Here is a 25,741-nt window from a genome sequence, read left to right on the forward strand (position 1 = left end):
TTTATGAGGATGGTACTAGTACCATTCGATGATTGGCATACTAATTGTTTTCGAGAAAGCGAATGGAAAATTTAAGAAATTATTAAGAAAATTCCCGTTCTTTTGGCTAGAATCAAGCATTCTTAAGTTTGCAGTGCTCTCCTCGAAATCTGAGAACAGCCTCTAAGGTTGTGCGGATTTGGAAGTTTTGAATAAAATATTACACTAATTCTTTGTGGAGACTGAGGGACCGGAGTGCCATGGACAGAATGTGTTTGGTCCAAAACAGCTAGAGTGAAAGCCAACCCAATAAGTCAAAATTGATTGTGTTTAGAGATAAGGGTATTAGCAAGGGGAAAATGAAGTGAGATCTTTCCTGTAGGGGGAAACGAGATAGGATGGCATTTTGATAGCAGTACTATTTCTAGTACTAGTTCACCTGATCATCTCCATCCCTAAAGAAGGCTAAGAGATCAGAGTTAATTCGTTGGCTATGCGATATTTTGAAGATTGAATCAATTGAGCACTACCAGGTTTATCGAATGAAGAAGAAGAAGAAGAGAACTGCAATGTACTAATGTTTCTGTAATGTGATAACAGAAAGTGAGTGCGAAGAATCTCACTCGTTTTTTGGTGAAAAATCGGAAATATCTACTCCCATTACTAGAACATTCTGTGCCTTTCATTCTTCTAAGGGAGAAGTTAATACCACAGATTTTACTGGTTTGCTGCTACACATAAGGAAACCACATACAATGCTGCAATGAATTCCCAGCATTCATTTCTTGAAGTAAATGCTGTGGACACAGATACGTAATTAAAAAAAGAAAAAGAAAAAGAAGGCATGTGTAGGTCAATGGAAGTGACACTTGCATCCTCTGTGCTAGGCCGCTGAAGACAGACTTGTATTTCAAGTCTAGTCACTGATTGGAGGAACTTTTTCTAAGCCTTTTTTCAACCAGTTCGAGAGTTAGTCAGTCTCTGGCACAGCAAGCCAGTTTTTTCTCCCAGAAATTCAAGAAAATTGACCGTAGAATCCACATTATTTCAGACAGTAACACATTCTTTTAGGATTAGGTACCAAGAGATGGCAGCACTTGTTTGCCTGTCTCTTCGTCGGTAGCCACCTACAATTAGTGATAGTTATGGACCAGCTATCTCTGATTGGCTACTGGTGGAGAGTGAACTGCCCACTCATTCTCCAAAAGTTAGATAGGATTAAAAGGCCTTAACCCTATAAGATAACAAAAGACATAACTTATTATTATTATATTATTAAAAAGAAAAATGATCTTGCATGAATCATTTTATACAACCATTTTGATGTTTTGTTTTGTTTTCTTTTCCACTAGGTACAACATTCCGAAAGTTTTCACGAGTCCTTTCACATATTTGTAGTTGCTGCTTTGGTCGATAACAGTCATTGCAAAAAGAAAGGTAAATAATATATATATATATATATATATATATATATATATATTTATTTATTTATTTATTTATACAGTATATAGAAAGACAAATCTTGTTATATCTTATTACACACTCACATATCATTATATACACAATACTTTTAATGTCTGAAAATAGGGTGGGTTCGAAGGCCGATTTCCTTGAGTTTATGGGACGAAAATATTTTTTTTTTTTTGTGACGAAAAATTCAAGTTTCTGTGAGAAAAAACCCACTTACCAGAGATCGACTAACTCGGGAACCAGTCGAGAAAAGGGTTGGAAAATGTTCTTCTAGTTGGCGACTAGATTCGAACCCAAGTCTTTCGTCGTGCGGTCAAGCGATGTAGAGTGCAAATGCAACATCTACTGAGCTGCAAAGGCTCTGTTTCTACAAACATCCGGCCTTTGAAATAATTTTGGATCTGGTATCCACTTTGCCTATGTAGTAATTAAATCTATTTATTTAATAAAATAATATTTAGTTTTCTCTTATACAGTATAGTATGTTTAATGCGCTAGTTTCTATTAAAGAACTAATAGCGATAATGTGTAGTTTCTGGAATTCGATTTTTGGAAGAGTTTTATATTTTTTCTCTTTTACAGAATTATCTATTATAAGGTGAAGAATGTCTCATGTTTAGGATACAAAATAAATAAATAAAAATGGTAGAGCCTCTGCTACTAATGGCTCCAAAAAGTTAAGCAGGCTTGAGCGCAGTTAGAAGGGGGTAAATCGCTTGATGGTGTTGGCACATTCTCCCTCGATGAGTCTTTGGATTCCCTGGAGGTGTCACATAATAATAATAAAAAGGTTTGAGATATTTGCTTTCATAAAACTAATACACCACTTAGTGTCGCTTCTATTATGTTGGCGTGTGCCATGTGCTTTCTAACCTTTTTCTGTTACTTTAATTTGTTTCTCTTTTACCGCTCAGACGAATTATTTTGATGTACTGTATATATATCAAACTGGGCTGCATCAATTTGTCAATTGGAGGGAAATGTAACAATGATTATCGTTCACGTCAAGCAGTGTTGTCGTGAGAGTATTATAAGTCGACGATACCTCAAAACAACTTGGACAAGTTTTTTTGAGAAAGCAACAGCATGTTCTGTATCTTCATCCGATGTAAGAACTTCTAGTTTGTCCAGCATATGCTATATTTGTGTACTTGTCGTTAATAATAGTAGTGGTAAACGCTTTGATGGCTTGAGTTGAACTTAAGGCATGCTTTGATTTCTAGCTCGCAATTTTTGCTTCTTTGCAAGCTGTGTGTCATTTTGATCAAACCGCTCACGAGCTACTGCTGTTGTTGGCATCTCGTATAACTGATCTTCGTGGCATACGAAATAGGCGTCACATTAAACGATGCCACTAACTATTTAGCAATCGCAACACTGGAAAATCATGTACTATATTATACTGTACTGGCGTATCACGCCTTAGTATTGATTATTATTTTTATGGCTATTTGGCCTATTTTTGTTTAGGAGTGGCCCTTTTACAATGTCATTGGTTTTTTACTCAAGATTTAGGGCATTACTGATGTTTTATATAGACAGTTATATGAAGAATATGTAAGAAGAAAAATCTTACCTACGTTTGTAGGATGTTGTTGACTGTCCTCTTATTCAGCGGCATCCTGCATGGGGCAATATGCATTCATCTGCTGCTAAAGGAAGGAAGTACGATTTGAAATGAAGGCGGGGTTGGAAAAAGTGAGGTAGAGAGATGTGGTAGAATTATTGTTGAGGCAAGGGATATGGGAACTTTTTTTGAAAAACCTTTTTTATATATATATATATTAAAGGTGAGCAGAGAATACTTTGGGAGGGGGTGAAAATCGAATTTTTTTGAGGAAGGATATGATGGGAATCCCTGAACTTATCCCATCATACCCTTCACTTCCTCAAATAATACCTTAGTATTGATGTTTAAGCAAGCGTGTAGCATTAGAAGGGAACGTAATACCAGTTATGCAGTCATATTTTTCTCTTTGTTGGCTCCTGGTACCTATGGATCTGGTATCTGCTTATGTTATCCACATATTATTATTATTTTTTATTATTATATGATACCTCCAAGGGCTTATCATGGGAGGACACTCTGCTCTGCACAGCCCACCATCTATACCACTGATGTGCAAGTGTTCTTATATCATCAGAAGGGATCAAAATCATACTGGCCATACAATCATGTTTTTTCTCTGCCAGCTCCTATTATTGGGTGTGTGTGTGTATGTATATATATATATATATATATATATACACAAAAACTTTAATGACTGTTACTGAGAGATAAAAAGATGACATGGTTTATTTTAAAAGATACTACTAGTTAACAAGTTTTGTTGAATAGATCAACATCTTCAGGTATCACAATCAAAGAAATATATAAAGAATCACAGAGACTTAAAATTGTAATAACAGAACAAGTACAAAAAAGACAGTAGTGTGTTTGAAAACAAAATGCGAGCTTGAGTTCCAAACAAACGTATACTACGCGCTGTTGCGAGTGCGCCAATACTGGACAGAGGCAACATGTGCATTAGAGAGATTGAAACTTGGCTGTTGTTGATATGAGAAGAATCTAGAGATATTTCTGTAGATTCGACAATCTTTCTTTCGAGCTCATCATAGCACACATGGATGTTAGAAGTTTGAGTCCAGTTCACAATGTTTTGGTGGCCTTCGTCTGAGTTAACTGAAATGGGAACGTGGCTAGAGAGAGTGCTGGCTCTAGTCCTGTTATAGGAGATATCTCTACAGTGTTCTTCCAAACATGGAAGAATGGATTTAGCAGTCTGGCCATAGTATGACTTTCCACAATCACATAAAATTTTGTACACTCCAGGAAACTGAGTTGGAAGATGTTTCTCTTTAGGTTTACTAAGTATTGAACGAAGTTTTGGGAGTGTAGCGAAGCAAGTTCTGAAGTAGTTAAACTTCTTGAGAATTTTTGCCAGTTTTGGTGAAAGAGAGCTGATGTAAGGCAAAGAGATGAAGGCTCTGGGGGAAGAGAGATCTTCAGAAGTAGTTGAGTGACTGGGGAGAAAGAAATTTGTCAATTTTCTTAGGAGAGAAACCATTATTAAAAAAAAGTTTTTTTTAAGAAAAATGAGTTCATTTTCAATTTCTGTTTCTTCTGTAAGTAAAGATTTTGCTCGGTGAGCTAAGGTGGAAATAATACCAAATTTTTGTTTGGGGATGAAGCATGAAGGTATCTGTCAGTATGAGTAGGCTTTCTGAAAATTGAGATTTTAATACTTTCAGCACATCTGGTAAGTTTCAGGTCTAGAAAGGGGAGGCAGACATCGGATTCCGATGACTGCCTCCAAAGGTAAAATCTCTTTTACCTTTGAACTGGAATCCCAAAACTTCGTTCAATACTTAGTAAACCTAAAGAGAAACATCTTCCAACTCAGTTTCCTGGAGTGTACAAAATTTTATGTGATTGTGGAAAGCCATACTATGGCCAGACTGCTAAATCCATCCTTCTATGTTTGGAAGAACACCGTAGAGATATCTCCTATAACAGGACTAGAGCCAGCACTCTCTCTAGCCACATTCTCTTTTCAGTTAACTCAGACAAAGGCTGCCAACACATTGTGAACTGGACTCAAACTTCTCACATCCATGTGTGCTATGATGCGCTCGAAAGAAAGATTGTCGAATCTACAGAAATTTCTCTAGATTCTTCTCATATCAACAACAGCCAAGTTTCAATCTCTCTGATGCACACGTTGCCTCTGTTCAGTATTGGCGCACTCGCGACAGCGCGTAGTATACGTTTGTTTGGAACGGAACTCAAGCTCGCATTTTGTTTTCAAACACGCTACTGTCTTTTTGTACTTGTTCTGTTATTACAATTTTAAGTCTCTGTGATTCTTTTTATATTTCTTTGATTGTGATACCTGAACATGTTGATGTATTCAACGAAACTTGTTAACTAGTAGTATCTTTTAAAATTAACCATGTCATCTTTTTATCTCTCGGTAACAGTCATTAAAGTTTTTTTAATAATATTCCAACTGAGTAAAAATGAATTCTGAAAAAAAAAAAATATATATATATTGATAAAGGTGCATGCTGTGCTAGAAACCTGCAGAGAAACAGCAAACTGACTGTATAGCTAGTACAGTTTGATATCTCCTGGTGCTACACACACATGCTCATATATTAACAGAAGTGATGCTGCAGTCTTAGTACTTGGAACCAGGACAGAAACAATCTCAGTGGGCCAGTCAGTGTGAAATGGACAATGCATATAGCTACTGTATTACACCTGCCCATCATGTTCATAAAAATAAGTTAAACATTGCTATTTGTCCTTTATTAAAATTATTTACATCATTCTTTGGGGAGTTGTTAGTTGTATATTTATGTAATTTTTTCCATTTATTTTTTATTTTTTTATTAGCAACACACTCATCAGAACAGCAGTAATATATCTGCATTATATCCAAGAAAGGGAAATGTTTCCCCTATCTTTTATTATTCATCATATGGTGATGTGTTAGCATACTAGTTTCATCATAAATGACAAGGATGAGACATTTTATTTTTGAGTTTACTCATCTTGAAGCTGTGACTTAATTTCCCTAGAAATTGTGAATATATATGCATTTATCAATGATAAGGTAGCAATCCAGTATAGCATAATACCTTAAAATAATGACTGTTTACCAAATTTTTTCTTCTTGAGTTATGCTGTGTAAATTCCTTCATATATTTAGGAGCAGTAAAATTTTCCCACATATCCTCAAAATAATGACTGTTTACCAAATTTTTTCTTCTTGAGTTATGCTGTGTAAATTCCTTCATATATTTAGGAGCAGTAAAATTTTCTTTCATCTGTTAACAGGCAAGTATGCTGAAGACAAGTTGCATATGCTTTGTAGTTGCTTTCCATTACCACACATTGATGAAAAGAGAAGTAGTCTGTGTGCTTTGTGTGTTGCTGTGATAATGCCTTTTAAAGTAAATAATAGATTGAAACACAAACAGTCTTCACCTCCCACATATCCTACACATTTCAGACTGTTTCAGAAACAGTACTTTATTTATGAGTGTGCATCAGTCAGGAATCAATAACTTAGTCTTCCTCATACATTACTTATCTAAGTAGAACTACTATGAAATAAGCACAGAATATGTGATTTGTGTTTCTTGTTTTTATCTTTGAAATGCACCCACTGATAGCATGTGTGATGCTTCCCCATAGATGTGTTAATAATTCATCAAATTCCTGATATATACCTTTTCTGGGGGGGGTGGAGGGAGGGTACAGGCATTTTAATGCTGTTACATGAAAAATTTCATCATTACCAACTTTAATATCATAAAATCTTATAGTTCTCTCCTCTAAAATGCTTCTTACTACTGTATTTATTCGAATATAACTTGCCCTCTGTATATCTTGCACTCATGATTTTACTTTACGAAAAAAGAAATTAAAAAGTTTCGCATATAGTTTGCACACAAAAAAAATTTAAAACTTTAAGAAATAGAGAGTGAATATTGGTATGGTACTGAAATAAAGAGCTAAGAGGCTTCACTTTGGCAGTGCAAAATTATACATATTAAATTAGGTCGAAACTGGTTTGGGTAGTGATCCCTTCCCATAATGAATAGCATCATACATGTCCATAAGGAAATGTTGCTTTGCATTATGGAGAATACCAAGGAAAGTGATCAGAACTTACTCCACCTTTGTCACTAGTTGCCCCTGTCCTGAAAGGCTTCTATATTCGGCACAAAACTCTTGTAGTTTCTATATATTTGTTTTTGAAATAATGTTGGATTCAATATCCACTTAATTTGTATAATTTTACATCGCCGAAGTGAAGCCTCTTGGCTTTTTATTTGAGTAATTCTTGGTACCTTTTAAAATGTGATGCCTTTTGGCAACTACTCGTACAGGAAAGAATGAGTTTTGCATCACAAAAACCTGGGTATTTTACATCCGGGTCTGGCTCCCACTGATGAGACCTCAGCAATGGTCGAAACCAGTCTGAGTAGTGACCCCTTCCCATAATGCATAGCATCATACATGTTCGCAACGAGATGTGCATTGCATTATGGAGAATACTAAGGAAAGTGACCAGAACTTACTCTACCTTTGTCACGAGTTGCCCCTGTTCTGAAAGGTTGCTTACGCTTGGATCTGCCGAAACTTTTATAGTTTCTATATATTTGGCTTTGAAATAATGTTGTTATGGTAGTTTCAGATATTTTGGAATTTGGCTGAAGAGAATCAGCATTTCAAATCAATCATCAGCTCGCCTTTGTCGTTAAGTCGTGCAATCTTTTGTTAATACCACACCAATCATATGCATAGAAATGCAAGGGAGTGAGAGCTTTGACTTCTACTCAATCTTGGATTACGTGGGGATGGATTAAGAGACTATCATTAGAACTGGCATGCAACTGGATTTTGAGAACTTGGGACATGATTTTGTTAGAAATAATTAATTTAATTACAGAAGCATTGTTGCTAAAAGATTCAAATATATCATGTGCTGAAGGTGAGCAGCCGATTATGTAAATAACATTGATAATTAAAATGTAAATGCATTCATTTTATAAATAATGTGAGGCAGTTATTTTTTTCATTTTCAATTTTTTCATGTAGTACTATCATATCCTGTACACCCCTTGAGGGTACATGGCAGGAATTTGATGATGATGACGTCAATTTATTTTTTTCTTGAAAAACTTGAATTTCTGAAAATCCCTCTGAAACTTTAATTTTGGGGGAAAAAAGTGAGAAATTTATTCGAGTAAATACAGTATATCAATCCACTTAGATCTTAGTCTTCGTCTGGGGCTTTTCTAGCTATCCTGGCAAAAATGCCTCTTTTGTTAGCCTTTCCTCTCCCATTCTGTTTATATGAGCAGAGCTACCTTAGATTAGCTCTGCTCATACATTCCTGAATGCTAACAATGTCAAGTTCCTTACTAACAATCATTAATTTTAACATGGTTCTGCCATTAATGACATCTGTTCATTCCCCTGATTTTTTTCAGAACTTTCGTATCTATGGTCTCTGGGTCTTTGATCAATTTTTTTTTTTTTTCTAACCGAGCTCTCAGATTCATAAGTTGAAATTGGATTGACTACTGTCTTGCATACATCTAGTTTAGTTAATAATTCATTTTTGCAAATAATTCAAGACATAAGATTAATTTTAGTGCTCCAAAAAAATAAAATAAAAACAGTAAACAAAGAATTTTTTTCTTGTCTTTGTATGTGTAAGAATGATGTGTTGGATTTTCATCATTAGCTGTCCAAGAAAACATGATGGCAAAGATATGCACAGACATAATTTACATGTTAAGTACTCCAAACTGGTAGTAGAGAAAAATGAATGACATTTAGATGGATGTACACTGCTTGCAGCTTTTGTCAGCCTGCAGCCCATTTTAGTATGTATGATTCATTTGAGCATCAGCACTGAAATAAATGTAAATAACTATACAAACTCTTATTTTGGCAAATTCATCCATTTTACTCTATTTGATCTCAGCCTTTGGGATACATTCAGTCATTACCTGCTAATAAACATTTCATGACCAGGCTTTCCTAATCACCTGCTTTTCTAGTTGTATGATTACCTCATGATCTGTTTCACCAGCAGATTTCACAGGTCATTCATGATGACATCATCTGATGCAGCATTCAAACCCAAGACTCCCAATCCTTCAGCACTCTCTCTCTCTCTCTGTTTCATACACCATAATCTGGCAAATCTCATGAATTATTTTTTTTTCTTTTCTTTTTCTGGCTCCTAGATCTGCTGTATTTTCATTCTAATGTACAGTCTTTCCATAAATACTGTTACAACTTCTGCACTGCCTGCAGAATTGCACAAGTCCGGTTCTGTTAGTGGTACTGTGCACAGCCAACATTTATGTATTTATCACTAGAGAGAATTGTCTCGCTGTATGGAGCAGGGAGAATATGTGAACCGTATAGTTGTAATAGCACCTCACAAGGTTGGAATGCAGCTGCCTGTTATTTTCAACATGCTAAAAACACTCAGGATCAGTAAGATGTTTGTGTATTGGATGACTATTAATTTTTATAATGATACAGAAGACATATCTGACTGCCAAAGAACAGGTCAGCCACACTGTATTAGGACATAACAGCTTGTGAAGGTATGCCTCCTCTGCAATCCTGTGAGAATGCAGAAAGTGATGTCATGAGAGATTAACATTTTGCAAAGAATGATGTCACATGTACTAACTGATGACCTATGGTGAAATCTTATCATTTCTTTTACTGGACACTTCCTAACACCACAGCTTATCTAGCAGGGGGTGATAATCAAAGGAATTTCTCCAGCAGTACATGAACAACAGACATAGAGATAACTTCTTTACAGATGAGAAGATTTTCACCATTGAAGAGTCGTTTAGCTGCCAAAGCGATTGGATATATGCCCTGGATGGTCACACAGCATGTGCCATAGCACCAAGGATTCAGAGAGGTCATCACCCCCATGTCGGTGATGGTTCGGTAGTGGGGGAGTGATATATCGGGGAGGGGGTATCCAAGTTTGCATTTCTGCGAGAAATGTGTCAAAACCTGCCCCAAAGCATATCAAGACACCATAATTGTGGTATGGTGCCTGAACAACATCTTGTTTCATGATAGGATGTGGACTTCCAACAGGATTCAGTCCCTGCACACAAGGCAAGGACCACACAACAGTGGTTAGAGGCAAAGGTGCCTGACCACATATCACCATCTGACTGAAGTATTGATTTGAATCTCTTGGACTTCAAATTGTGGTTGGAGTTTGAGAGAGCAGCCTGCAAGAAATGACACCCCGGCATCTTCAGTTTAAAGGTGGATTTGGAGCAAGCAGTGGTAACATTTCCATTGAATGTTGTGTACGCCACCATTGATATGTGGCCTCAGACTTTTGGTGTGTGTGTGTGAAGGCAAAATGGAGATATTTTGAACATTGACTGCTGCTATATGCACGTTATACATGGGGTTCATATGTGCTAAAAGCTATAAATGATTTTCTGATAGATTAGAGGTTTATGTGCTATTCAAGAGATGCCAAGAAATTATATTCTTGTTAAATCCTTTATTCAATGTTTGCACGGGTAGTCTTCACGACTAGGCTACTTGTATATAGAAGCTAATGACTTCACATTAATTACCTTAGTATCCCATAATGCAAAACATGCACCTTTTGAGTGTGTACAATGCTGTGCATTATGGGTATCTTGTTTCATGGTAGGGTGGTAGGACCACTACCCAGACTTTTGTATAAGTAAAGGATCATTTCCAAAGCTAAGTAATCCCTCAGATTACTAACCACATTGAGTGACCTGAAGGACTGTTTTACCTCATTAACTCTCAATTACTCAAATATACTCAGTAGTGGTTCTACTTAGTGACAGGCAAACCCTGTTGCTGAGCAGAAGTGCTCATCTCCCAGGGAAAAGCATCCACCATAAGTCCCTGATAGGAAATCGTCTAATGGAATGTCATGCTTGACCACTTCAGTGGTCCCATATTTGTGGAAAACCACATCAGTGGGAGCCAGATCCAGAAGAGATACCAATTATGAAGTAATGCAGAAGTAATATATTTCCCTTATACAAGTATGAAAAGGTGCAATGCTTTATTATTAAAATCCCCTAGATCAGAGCAAGTTATTGAAGGTTTTTCCACTTGATTATAAATTAAATTAAAGATACCAAGAAATTCTTGTTTAATCCTTTATCCAAGTGTAAACAAACAAAGTTTGCAATGAAGTATCTTTATAACTAGGCTACTTGTATATAGAAGCTAAGTTTGCTTTTATATATAAATTCATGGCATCTTTAATTTAATTTATAAATGAATATAACCAAGTGAAAAAGCTTTCAACAACTAGCTGTAATCCAGAGGATTTTAATAATAAATTGTTACACCTTTTCACTGTATGTACATGGGAAATAGGTAACTTCTGTATTACCTACCTTGGTATCTCTTCTAAGTCTCTTCCACTGATGACATTTTAATAATGTTTGTCTTTGAGCATGATTCCTGGGAGTTGAGTGGTTTTGCTTGGTTGCTGGCCTTTGCCTGTCACTGAGTAGAGTCACCATTGAGAGTTTGATGAGGTTAGGTGTGATCCTTTTATGTTACTCAGTGAGATTTAGAATGATTTTATACAGTGCTTTTTTTCTGGCGGTACACAGTACCAGCACCTTTTTTCTTAAGTTTTTAAAAGTTTGCAATTTATTGACAGCAAAATGTATTATAAATATTCTGGTAGATGATACTGTGTTCATGAATTGAATTTTCAGTTTTGATTACTCATTGGTAGTCTACCCTGCTTTCATAGGTTGGTACGCAATCGGAAACAGGAAGTTATATTCACTTCCGATTGCTTCCAATATCAGTTTATCATTTCTGTATTCACTCTGCAACAGGCAGGTGTTCACATGAGTTTTGAATTAATCTAAGTTGAATAAATCAGTGCAATCATTGTTCAAAATGAGTAAAATAATTAATTACTTTATGCCAATGAGCAAAAAAAGGAAGGCTGAAGAAGCAGAAATTGTTGAATTTGCTTGTGATCCTGTGAAACAGAAAACAAAACTAGCACTGAGATGATGATGAAGGAGATGATGTTGATTTGTCTGAATGTGCTAAGATTTTAGATTCCAAGTATTTTCCAGAAAATTCTGGGAAGCATCTGACATTTGGTGAAGCTGAAATTAAAACATTTGCACGCAACTTTCACTTAAATGAAAGAGAAGTAGTTCGTGGTATCCATGAATATCTTCAAGAAAATAAAGTCCCAGACATGGTATTTTCATCTCTGCTTGTACGAACAACTTTACTACTGATATTCATCAGGATAGTAGGACCTCCTCTCACTCAGTTCAACCCTAGCAAATATGTGGGCTCATGGCTGCTCCGAGGTCATCATTCTACAGTTGATACCAAAAGAAAGAAGCGATCTAGAGACGATGAGGGTATATCAGAGGATATGTTAAAAGTGTGGAAGTTGCTGTAATAACATCTTCATGGTGAGTACCAGCACCTTTTTTTTTTTTTTTTTTTTTCGAGAAAAAAAGCACAGATCTTATAGATTACTCAGAGTTTTTGGAGAGAGAGAGAGGTATCCCCCCCCCCCCTACATCTTAACAGTACCTCAGTAAAGGTCAAAACTGTTTTGGGTAGTGGCCATTCCCATAATGTATAGCATTATATGCAATTGAAAGGGCATGTGCTTTCCATTTTGGGAGCAGTTAATGTGAAGTCTTTAGCCCTATATATGCAAGTAGCTTAGTTGTGAAGATACTTCACAGTTAAACTTTGTTTGCTTACACTTGGATAAAGATTAAACAAGAATATAATTTTTGGCAACTTTAATTTAAGCATATCCTTACCATCGCCCTTGTCACTTTCAGGCTTATAACTTCATTTCACTAGGCAGATGACTTCTTATTGAAGTATCTCACCCTGTCCATGTTTCCCTTCTTGCTGCTTCACTTTTAGCATGGTACCTTTTCTGTCATTACCAGCATTTCTCTTCTTGCTCTTCCTCTGTTTATAGTAAACACTGTATCCCCCTTTCTTTATTACTGTCAGTACATCATTCTTATCTTATTTTACCATGTTTTACTTATATCAATGATTTTTGGGTAAATCAGCTTATGCAAAACAGTTTTTCTCTATTTTATTTTTGTTATCCCCTGGCATTTTTAAAAACACCTAAGTACTCGTGTGTAAATATAACCATTCTAATCTGTGCTACTTCTCAAGTATAATCCCTTCACACCAGACCTCAACATCTCTCCTTTATCATAATCCATTCCATATTTCCAATATTATATGAACCCCATTCATCCTAGACTATACCATCTTTATTTTGATTACCTTCTTGCATATACTCTTTCTGCAGTACCCCTTTGTCTTCCACCATTATCAGTTACCCTGCTCATCTCATTGATGGATTGCAAGTTTTTCTATCTGATTCATTGTTTGTCATGATGGATGGTTTTCTTTCTTCAGATTTCTCCACCAATGCCACAGTATCCACTGTGCTCCATGTTATATCCCTCTATTGTATATATTTTGCTAATGCCCTTTCTACTAATTCATGAATGACTTCTTATCACCAAACTCAAAACCTCATAGGTGAACCTTTCCAAGGCTAATGATCGTACTTCCTATTTCTCTTTTTATTTGACAAAAACCTTGTTGCTATATCCAAAGCTACATCATCTTCCATAACCAGTGTCTTAAACATTGACCTTCTTGCCATATTTCATCAGGGATGAGGAAAACCTTGTTAACTTCCATGTCACAGTCCTGTCTTATTTCATTCAAGAAAGACCACACTTTTTCCTCATTTGATGATAATGATATTTCCATGTGAAATCAGTTATCTCTTCTTGGACTGACTCCCTTATCAGAACCATATTACATCTGTATTCTCCTGTGAATCCAAAAATAGTTGGTCTTTCTAATCAAGACATTACTTTACTTCTCTTACTTACTGTCCTCTTCCGTCGGGGACGGGTTGAGTCTTCCACGTTTCCACAATAACCTCCGGAGTCTTGGTTTCTTGTGTGGCTGGTGAGCTGTCTATATGTTTGTATCCAGAGTTGACCTTTATTTCTTATTTACTTCTACAACTCCAAAACTCTGTATCCATTCCAAATCTATCCTATCTTAGAATACTGTTTCACAGTATTCTAAGATAGGATGAGATTCGAGATTTGTGGGTGATGGTTGACAGCAGACTGAAATTTAGAGAGCATATTGCAAGTGTTGCAACATTGCAATGACTGCACATCAGAAGTACTCTAACATATAGGATTAAGGAAGTGGCTGTACCACTTTATAAAGCACTGGCCAGACCACACTTGGACTTATATGTCCAGATTTGGTCGCCTTTGTTTCAATGTGATGTGGAAATGGAGAGGATTCAGAAAAGAGTGACTAAGACAATAGCAGGACTATAGAATGTTGGCTATGGAGAGAGATTGAAAAAATGTGGATTGCAGAGTTAGGTGGATAGAAGAAAAAGAGGCAAGATGATAGAGATGTTTAAGTTAGAGGATTTTATTGGATTAATCCAGAGAGAATTATAAAAAAAAAGCCGAAGGTGAAAAGGGAAGTACCAGAGGCCATCCCTGGAAGTTATGTAAGAGTGGTGAAGAGGATTGTGAGGAGTAAATCTTTTACATGGAGAATTGTCAGTGAATGGAATGCATTACCAGAATATGTTGTTAATGCAGTGAGTGTTAAGGATTTTAAGATTCAATATAATGGATTTGTTGTCAGTTGAGTGAACCTAGCATGATGTATCTGCTGACTCCATGGAGGTAATAATAATATTGAGAGAGAGAGTGCACCAAAAATCTTTAAAAAAAATACTTGAGACCATTCAGAAGAAAACTTTCTGGTTAATTGGTGACTCTTCTCACAAACTCACTTTAATCATTCTCTCATAGTTATATGGTGGTAAGCATTCATTGTATAGGAGAGACAAAACACATTGGAGCAATTACTTTACTTAAAAGCAAGATAAAATAACTTGAAATTTTGACCATTATACCAAGGTCGTCATCAGGAATATGTATATGTACACTAAAACACAAGCTACATCATAATACACTTTAATTATCTCTAGCATAATTGCTGTGTTAACTGTTTAATTCTAGATTAACCTCTGGTGAGTGAAAGAGAGTAAAAGTTAAATTTAAAAAAAAGATTAAAATAATGATATAAAAGTGGAACTACATCATTTTCCACTGGTTAAATTCTCTACAGTCATATTATTATTTATTTATTTATTATTGTTTTTTTTTACCAGGTTTTCTTGAGGTTGGAGGTTCTGGAGTTCTTCCACCTTGTTCTTCTGATCTACCTAAATGCCATGTAGGTTGGAGATGGTCTTCCAGGCTCTTGAAATTGCTAATCCATCATTCTTATTGATATTGGAATGATAAATCTGCATCTTGCAAGCTTCTTTGGATTTTCTTTTATACAAAGTTTTGGTATGATGTAAGGACTGGGTGTGCCTTTTCCAGTCATTTCTGCAGAAATGGCAGAAATTCCCCACTTAATAAAGGAATTTAATGTGTGGTTTGTATTCTTTTCTTATTGGGATTATACATTTTGTTACCCATGTGTAGGTTAAATTACAGTTGCACTGGATTTTGTCTACCCTTGAATGGGAAAGAAGATCATCTTTAGGATATCTGAGTAGGCTTTTTAATTCTGTGGGTGGTTTGAATGTTGCCATGATATTGTATTTTTATGAGATGCTGATTCATCATCCCAGTATCAACAAGAATGATGGATTAGAAATTCCAAGAGCTTGGAAGACACATCTGCAATTCTTATGACATTCAGGTATAGAGCATATGGTGTGAGGTAGAGGTGAGCAAGACAGGATATTTAGTGGGGTATTGCTACAAACCAAGGAGCACAGAGGGTGGGGACCAGGAGATGGTTAGACAGTTGAGCTGGCAAGTGCAAGAAGAATGATTATTATGGGAGATTTAACTACAGTAGTATAAATTGGGAAGAGGAAGATGCATGTAGCAATAAGGCAATGAAATTTGTAGAATTCTTGAGGGACAAATGTCTTAGACAACATGTAATAGAAGGAACAAGATGTTCAAGAGTTTTGGATTTGGTCATAGCAACAGAAGAGTTGATAATAACTGAGATGACATCTCTCCCACCAGTTGGAGAGAGTGACCATGTGATTTTGACTTGGAATATGAATAGACATGTGGGAGTATCAAAGAGACAGGAACATGTGTGGAATTATAAGGCAGATGATTATAATAGTCTTAGATATCAAGTTGGGGCAGTTCCATGGAGGACAGAATTGGAAGGCTGAGATATCATTAGTGCTTGGGACATTGTGAACGAATATTTGTTAGCAGCAATAGTAAGCTGTATTCCATGAATGAAGAAGAGGACACAATTTGGTGTAAAGTGGATGACAAACAATATCAAATAGGAACTGCATGTGAAAAAGAGGCTATGGAAGAAATATAAGGAGACAGGTGAAGAGCAGATGCATGAAGAATATAAGACACAGGCCAGGAGAGTAACTAGTATGGTAAGGAAGACGAAACTGGAATGTGAGAGGTGATTGTCCCTAAGATACAAAGAAAATCCTAGGGAATTTTTTAGCTATGTGGCCAGTAGGAGGAGAACTGACTGTAGAAGAATGACATTGTAGGATAAAAATGGGAATAGAATGACTGATGCAGAGGACATAGTGGAATTGTTCAATGAACATTTTATTGGAGTATTTCATCCTGGAGAAGTAAATTTTAATACTAGAGGGAAATGGCAGGTTTGAGGTTTAGAGGTGCAGGAGGAGGAGAGTGTGTGTTGCAAATATTTAATACTCTGGATGTCAGTAAAGTCGTGGGACTGGATGGTATTTCACCACGAGTTTGACGAGTTTTGACCTGGCTTTTCAATGAAAGTCTGGCTACGGGAAAGATGCTCTGGGATTGGAAGGAAGGTAAGATAATGCCATTGCATAAGGGCGGTAGCAGACTGGAAGTGTCTAATTATAGACCAGTTTGTGTGTCATCAGTAGTTAGTAAGATCTTGGAAAAAGTAGTAGTGAAGGACTATATACAGCATTGGGCAGATGAGGGTAATGTTATCTGTGACAGTCAACATGGATTTGTGAAGGGGTGCTCTTGTTTTAGCAATATGCTACCCTTTTATGATAAAGTTACAAGAGCATTAGATGAGGGAAAGGCATATACTGCCATTTTCTTAGACTTAGCGAAGGCATTTGATGGGGTGCCACATGATAAGCTGATATTTAAGTTGCAGCACATGGGTCTGGATTTCAGAATTGGTCAACTGGATTCAGGATTGGCTGTCCAATAGGTATCAGAGAGTTGTGTATGGTGGGGGCAGTTTCAAGGAAGCAGAGGGTTACAAGTGGGGTCCCACAGGGCCCAGTACTGAGACCTATATTGTTTAACCTTTATATCAATGACATTGTCATTGGATTGCAAAGGGATATTCAATTGTTTGCAGATGGGAAAGGTTATTAGTAATAGTGCAGATGCGGGAGCCCTGCAAGAGGATTTGAATAAGCTAGATAGATGGGCAAATGAATGGGGGGTGTCAGTTTAATGCAGCAAAATGTAAGGTCTTGAGGTTTAGGAAACATCGATGGGACACTGCATACTCTATGGGAGGAGTTATACTGGAGGTAGTAGGGGAGACATGAGATCCAGGGTTGATGATTGATAGAAACCTGAAATTTTGGGGGACATATTGCAAAGGTGGTGAAGGTAACATAGAGGATTGCTGCAATAATGAGAAGGACACTGACCTGCAGAGATAAAACAGTTATCATTCCATTGTATAAGACCCTGATCAGACCACACTTGGAGCTATTGTTCTCAGAATTGGTCCCCAGGATAGATTTATAGGGGATAAATTAACTGTGGAAAGGGTACAAAGGCAGATAACAAAGATGGTTTCAGGACTGTACAATGATAGTTATGAGGATCGGCTGAGGGAATGTGGACTGCAGAGTTTGGTGGATAGAAGAAGGAGAGGTGATATGATTGAGACTTTTAAACTGTTGAGAGATGGTTACAGGGTTGACACTGGGGAGTTCTTTCGCTTGGTTGAACAGCAGGGAAGGAGTGATGACAAGAGGCCATCCCTGGAAGTTACGAAAGGAAATTGTGAGCAAGAGGGTGAGGAGTGGTTTCTTTGCATGGAGGGTGGTTGAACCATGGAATGCATTGCCTGATGGAGTTGTGAGAGCGAGAATGGTCAATGAGTTCAAGGAGTGGTATGATAGACCGTGTTTCTTAGGGGGTGGGGGGGATCTCCCCTTGATGAGTCTTGATAGACTTTGTGTTTCTTAGGAAGGACCTCCCACGATGAGTCTTTTGACTCCATGGAGGACTGAATAATAATAATCTCTGTCCTCCTCCTCTGCCTTGTTATAAATGAATGCCTTTGTTTCCATGTGTGTGTTTCTTATCTCCAACAGGAACTGCAAATCATTTCAAGACAGCTTTTGTCAATAGTGTATATAATTTCACCATTCCATACATTTGATACGTTTACCTTCTACACATTAATGCCTTGTGACTAAGAAAGAAGATGCTATATGCCTTGTTAAGGAAAAATCCCTTCTTTTCATTCCTTGTCTATGCATAATCTCTTATGCCTAAGAAACAAGGCATAGTGCTTTGTTCCTTAGGCATTCTTTACCTTGAACAGACATTCAGGATTACTGTCTATTGGGGAAATCTCTTTCCAGGAACACAGACTACCTCCATTTTTTAGGTAAAGAATTAAATCTAGTTTAGCAGGTCATGTCATCAGTAATTCATTAATGACAATTAACCTCTTTAACTTAATTGATCCTTACAAAACGTTTTATGGAGTTTTATTATAAGCATCGTAACTGCTTTTTTTATATTAATCCTGGTCTGTGTTGCCACCATACTTTGCTATATAATTTACTACCTTTTGACAATAAGGCAGTAAACTATGTTTGTATCTCTCTCACACACACACATCCCGATGGCATGGATTAGCATAGAGTTACTGTGAAAGACATTTTTGGCACCTCTGATGCAATTAGTAGTGATGACACATGTTGACTGGGAACTCTAAGGTGCTTTTTAGTTGAAAATGAACTAGATGGTCTCATACGCAGGTGAAAGAATATTTCTTCATGGAAACTCTTTTCATTCTCTGTAAAGCAGGGATCCTCTGCCAGCAAACACTCATAGATTGATAAACATAGCAGACCCTGCAGTTCAGATTAACTTCTTGTCATTAATTAGGTTTATATGAAGCCAAGAGTTACTTATTGGTGACAGGCTATTTGAACCTAACACTTAAAATTGAAAGACAAGATCAGAAATTTTTATGTATGCATGGCTAATTTTCATGTTCTTGTTCAATTCTAATGATTTTTTTTTTTTTTTTGGCAAAATTTCAGTTTCTTAAGTACAGTTTTTTTTGACCAAATTTTTGTAGCTGATAGTATGAGTAAACATAATACAGTTTTGTTGTGTTGCTTTTATAAAATTCGAAAGCAGATAATACTCTAGAGATTTATTCAGATTTTTATATAGCTGATTAATAAAGATGAAATTTCTCTGACTTCATTTCTTCTTAGGAAAATGCTAACAGATATGGCAAAACTTATTTTGTTCCTAAAGAAATGAAGAATAACTGGATAGGACCGCCTCATCCTTTTTCAAAGCTCTGCCTTGTTCATTTTTATGTGCCAGTAGATGAAACAAAAGCAGAAATGGCTTTTCGTGAAAAGAGAGCACAGGTTCAACAGTGGAATCAAGAATACTGGGAACAGCATAATTGTAACTTTCAGAAGGTATTTTCTCTATTTTTGTTGGATTTAAAACAGTCATTCTATATTGGAAGAAGAACTGAATTTAAAATTATTCTAATGAGTATCTTTTGAAAATTTCAAAATACAGCTGATCTGAAATATGGCACGTTTTATGGTATGTTAAGGAATACCCAATTACAGTATTATGATTATATGGGTATCTCTATGGAAGATAGAGATACCCATATTCTTCTTCTTCTATGGAAGAAGAGTCATCATGGGAGGCCCATACTAACCCCTTACACAATACCTATCTTATCCCCTCCTTAACATTTTGAGTCCTATCGATGTAAATATACATCGAACTCAAAGGTGTTAAACTCATTCACTGTTGAAACATTCACAACCACCTCTGGCAATCCATTCCAGTTGTTCAACACTAAAATCTAATCCTTAAACTTCCTACATAGCTTCTAGGAATTATCCCTTATTCTCTCCCAACATCATCATGTATTGAAAAATTTCTTTTGTATCAGCCTTATGAAATCCCTTTAGTAGTTTAAGTTTCTATCATGCCCCTTTTACTCTTTTCTGCCTATCATCTAAATTTTGTAACCAGACACCTTCAGTCTTTGCTCATAGGGAGCATTCTACAGATTTATCACTCTTGATCCTCTCTACCACCTTTCATCTCCAAGAAACCCAGATACAATCATATAACTTTATAAAGAGAGATAATAACCTTCCTGTCTTTACTCATTTATTTGTTCTTCAACATCCAAGTAATCCCTTGAGCTGTTTTGATCACTTTTGTGTTCTCTCAACTTCAACACCTGTCTGCTGTCATCCCCCACATCCCTGGACTCATCAATTTCCTACATTTCACTACTGTCAATGTGATACATGGAATGTAATCTTTTCTTTCCTAAGTGACCTTGTGCTTTGAGTGTGTGATAGTCATACATTAAACTATAAAATATATACACGTTTACACAAGAATATTATTTAATTTGCCAAATATTTCAGTCTGAATATTACAGACCATCTTCATCTTGAAATATATATATATATATACACGTTTACACAAGAATAAATTAAATAATATTCTTGTGTAAACGTGTATATATTTTATAATCCTAATGTCACAAGTATCTTTAAAGAATCATACATTAAACTGATAACCATTATCCTTTGCCCACACTACCACTTCATTTAAATTATCATTCAGATTTCTACTTAACTATTACCCTCAGTTTTGCATTGTCAGCAAACAGCTAGATACTTTCCCTCAAATGGTTCACTGTTTCATTACTATAAAAATCAAACAGCAGTGGCTGTCATTCTCTTAGATTCAAGCTCACCATATACTTCTTTCTAATCCCTATCCATGTCACCAGCTTCATATTCATTCCAATTTGCTCCAACTTATGTAATTGTTTTCCATGCAGTATTCTCTCAGATACCTTTGCAAAGTAGAGCAGTATTTATCATAAAAAATAAGTAAATTAATAAGGCAGGAAAAAACCACAACAATGACAGATGATAATTATGGTGGTATAAATTGAAATGAAGTGATAGCATTTGGGAATAAGGAAAATGAATTTCTTGAATTCTTGAGAGAGAGAGAGAGAGAGAGCTATCTCAGACAGAATGTTATGAAGGGTATGCAAGGACATCAAGAGTTTTAGATCTGATTATTTCATCAGAAGATGTAATTGTAAGCAGGGGTTTTGCACTTTCCTCCAGTTGGAGGGAGAGAGAGATCATGATGTGATTACCTGGGTTGTGGCTAGCCATATGAAGACTTCTCTGAGGAAAGGATATATATGGAATTATAAGGCTGGTGATTATGACAAGCTTAGGAGACAGCTTGGAGCTATAACATGGAATGAGGAGTTGAGTGGTAAGGAAATAAATGCTGCATGGGAACTGACAAAGAAATACATAAGAGCATCATCAATGTGTGAATGTATTCCAAAGGTCCAAAAGGCTGAATAATGTAGGTCTACAATGGATGAATGAGAGGATTAAGTTTGAAATCTGGAAGAAGACGCTTTGGAGGCAGCACAAGATGAACAATGGTAATAATCAGTTGCATGAAGAGATGAAGAACAAGCCAGGAGAGTATAATAAATTTAGTTTAATCCTTTATCCAAGTGTGAGCAAACAAAGTTTGCGCCTGAAAGTATCTTCAGGACTGGGTTAAGGTGGTACACACCAGGGCAACTCGTTGCAAAGGTGGAGCAAGCTACCAACACTCCTATCCTAGTATCTCCTATAATGCAAAACACATCTCCTTGCGGATATGTCTATTGTTATGTATTAAGGGAAGGGCCACTACCCAGACCGGTTTCGACCTTTATTGAGGTCTCTTCAGTGGGAGCCAGGCCCAAGTCGAGATATCAGGCAGAAGCATTTGCAGGTCATCTCCACCTATAGGAATTGCCAATTGGTGTGCCACCCTTTTTTAATAAATTACTCTGGATTTAGAGAAAGATGTTGAAAGTTTATTTTCCACTTGGTTAGAGTATAATAAATTTAGTTTAATCCTTTATCCAAGTGTGAGCAAACAAAGTTTGCGCCTGAAAGTATCTTCAGGACTGGGTTAAGGTGGTACACACCAGGGCAACTCGTTGCAAAGGTGGAGCAAGCTACCAACACTCCTATCCTAGTATCTCCTATAATGCAAAACACATCTCCTTGCGGATATGTCTATTGTTATGCATTAAGGGAAGGGCCACTACCCAGACCGGTTTCGACCTTTATTGAGGTCTCTTCAGTGGGAGCCAGGCCCAAGTCGAGATATCAGGCAGAAGCATTTGCAGGTCATCTCCACCTATAGGAATTGCCAATTGGTGTGCCACCCTTTTTTAATAAATTACTCTGGATTTAGAGAAAGATGTTGAAAGTTTATTTTCCACTTGGTTAGAGTATAATAAATTTAGTTTAATCCTTTATCCAAGTGTGAGCAAACAAAGTTTGCGCCTGAAAGTATCTTCAGGACTGGGTTAAGGTGGTACACACCAGGGCAACTTTTTATTATATTCTAATTTTATTATTTTTTATTATATTTTTTATTATACTCTAACTCTTTTTATTATACTCTAACCAAGTGGAAAATAAACTTTCAACATCTTTCTCTAAATCCAGAGTAATTTATTAAAAAAGGGTGGCACACCAATTGGCAATTCCTATAGGTGGAGATGACCTGCAAATGCTTCTGCCTGATATCTCGACTTGGGCCTGGCTCCCACTGAAGAGACCTCAATAAAGGTCGAAACCGGTCTGGGTAGTGGCCCTTCCCTTAATGCATAACAATAGACATATCCGCAAGGAGATGTGTTTTGCATTATAGGAGATACTAGGATAGGAGTGTTGGTAGCTTGCTCCACCTTTGCAACGAGTTGCCCTGGTGTGTACCACCTTAACCCAGTCCTGAAGATACTTTCAGGCGCAAACTTTGTTTGCTCACACTTGGATAAAGGATTAAACTAAATTTATTATACTCTAACCAAGTGGAAAATAAACTTTCAACAAGCCAGGAGAGTGAGGTGACTTAGTAAGGACAACAAAAGTGCAATTTGAACTGAAATTAGCAAATCAGCCCAAGAAAAACTCTAGAGAGTTTTTTAGATATGTGACAAGTAGAAGGAACAATGATTATGGTAAGATGATGTTAATGGATGAAAATGATAGACTGGTAACTACTGGCAGAAGACATTGTTGAGATATTCAGTGATCAATTTATAAGTGTGTTTCATCCTCATAAGGTTGAAATCACGAGAAACTCAAGTGTAGAGGACATAGGAAAGGATGGCTTAATTGTGACCGAGAATGAGATATTTGAGGAAATAAGTAAACTTGATGTCAGTAAGGTGATAGGATTTGATAACATATCATTTGTCTTAAGGAAATGCTCCAGGGGAATGGCAGTAGCATCGGCATGCCTGTTTAATAAGAGTGTTACAACAGCATAGGTTCCAAGAGAGTGGAAACAAGGTAACATTATTCCATTGCATAAAGGTGGTAAGGCTGTGGCCACAAATTATAGGCTAATTTGTATATCTGCAGTTTATGGTGAAGGTATTAGAGAGAGAGAGAGAGAGAGAGAGATTGATGAGAACTAGGATACAGAATTGGTTGATAGTAGCAGTATTTATTCTCTGTGGTCGTTAGCATGAGTTTTTTGAAGGGAGATCATGTTTTACTAACTTATGTACTATAACAAGGCGACAAATATCTTAGACAAGGGAGATGCATATACTATGGTATACTTAGATTTTGAAAACGTTTTTGATAGACAGCCACACAAGACACTGTTAAATAAATTGAAATGGATGGGACTGGATAACAGATTTCTGAGTTAGATCAGTGACTCTGTCAGATAGTTATCAGAAAGTTGTATATGGGGGGGTGTTTTATATGGTACTGCATGGGTGGGTGTGAGCAATGCAGAGACAGCAGATGTCTCTGCATATGTCCTTATATATGAATGGGCAGGTAAGTGGAACAGTCAGTTCAGTGTTGCAAAGTGTAAGGTTTTAAAATTTGGTAAGCAATGATGGGATGCAAAGTATATACTTGGTGGTGGTGGACAAGGACCTGAAGTTCAGGGACTACATTATACAAGTTGTGAAGATGTCACATCGGATAATGGCAATGATGTGGAGGACTCTGATGTGCAAAAATAAAGAGGTTATGATACCATTGTAATTATATAAGGCCTTGCTCAGGCCTCATATGGATTATTGTGCACAGATTTGGTCACCAGGATATCATGGTGATGAGAATATGTTAGAAAAGGTTAAGGGAAGATTCACAAAGGTGATCAGTGGTCTTTGGAATTTGGAGTATGGAGATAGATTGAAAAAATATAAATTGCAAAGCCTCTAGTGAATAGGAGGAGGAGTAGGAGGGGGAGTATGATTGAGACATATAATTATTTCAGGGGTTGTTATCAGGTTGACATGGAAGAAATTTTTCATAGAATTGGAGAGGGTGCAGAACAAGAGGCTAACCCTGGAAACTGTATAAGAAGGATGTGAGCTGAGGAGTGAGTCATAGGTTCTTTGCATAGAGAGCAGTTGGTGAATAGAATGCATTGTCTGAGTGGGTTGTGAATGTAGACACATTGAGTCAGTTTAAGGCATGGTTGGATGAGCTTTGTGTGTGATTATTAACATATGACCTCCATGGAGGTCATATGTCATCATCATCATACGTATCAAGGATTTAGGCCTAGCATGGCCTGTTCTGGCCTTAGAAGTCATCGTTGAATCGTTTAAGAGGACGTCCTGGTTTTCTTTTTCCTAATGGCTTGTACTTTAAGGCTTGTTTTGGTAATCTTTCTGTTTTCATTCTTTAAACGTGTTCCATCCATTTATGTTTATATTTTTTAATTTTTTCTATTACTGGTTCTTGGTTTAATTCTTTCATAATATCTTCATTTCTTTTGTGATCAAATAGGGTATACTTTGCAGTTTTTCTCATAAACTTCATTTCTGCTGTTGTTAATCTTTGTTGTTTGTCTTTTTGTTTTATTGTCCAGATTTCGCTTCCATACAATAGGACCAGTAAGGCTAATGTATTGTATACTTTTAGCCTGGTTTGTTTTTGAACTAGGTTTGGTTTAAATATAGAGTTAATTAGACCTGTTATTTTTAAATATTTTGCAATTTTTACGTTTATATCTTTTTCATTTTCATATGTGATCATACATCCTAGGTAGTTAAATGAATTCACCTGTTCTAAGATCTTGTTATCTATTACTATTTTAGTTCTTGCTGGATCTTGTCCTTTAAAGGCCATAGTTTTTGATTTTTCCGTTGATATTATCATATCATAATCTTTGGATATCTCATTTAGATTTAAAATAGCTTTCTGTAAGTTATCTTCAGAATTTGTAATTATTATTTGGTCGTCTGCAAAGAGGAGAGTGTTTAAGTTAACTGTAAGTGAAAGCTTAA

The 25,741-nt window shown here is 36.5% G+C and overlaps 1 protein-coding gene across 1 annotated transcript in view; it reads left to right on the forward strand.

The window, feature by feature from the left end:
* The first annotated feature begins 2,309 nt into the window (after positions 1 to 2,309).
* Coa8 (Cytochrome c oxidase assembly factor 8) overlaps positions 2,310 to 25,741 on the forward strand; it is a 48,393-nt gene continuing 24,961 nt past the window's right edge. Inside the window, exons 1-2 of the mRNA XM_090399384.1 lie at positions 2,310 to 2,557; positions 19,602 to 19,817. Coding sequence (XP_090255510.1) covers positions 2,438 to 2,557; positions 19,602 to 19,817 — 336 coding nt within the window. The 5' untranslated portion in view covers positions 2,310 to 2,437. The remainder of the gene's footprint in view (positions 2,558 to 19,601; positions 19,818 to 25,741) is intronic.

This window comes from Typopeltis vanoorti, chromosome 10, assembly GCF_054136105.1.
Source record: "Typopeltis vanoorti isolate ZY-2024b chromosome 10, IOZ_Tvanoo_1.0, whole genome shotgun sequence".
Lineage (NCBI taxonomy): Eukaryota > Metazoa > Arthropoda > Arachnida > Uropygi > Thelyphonidae > Typopeltis > Typopeltis vanoorti.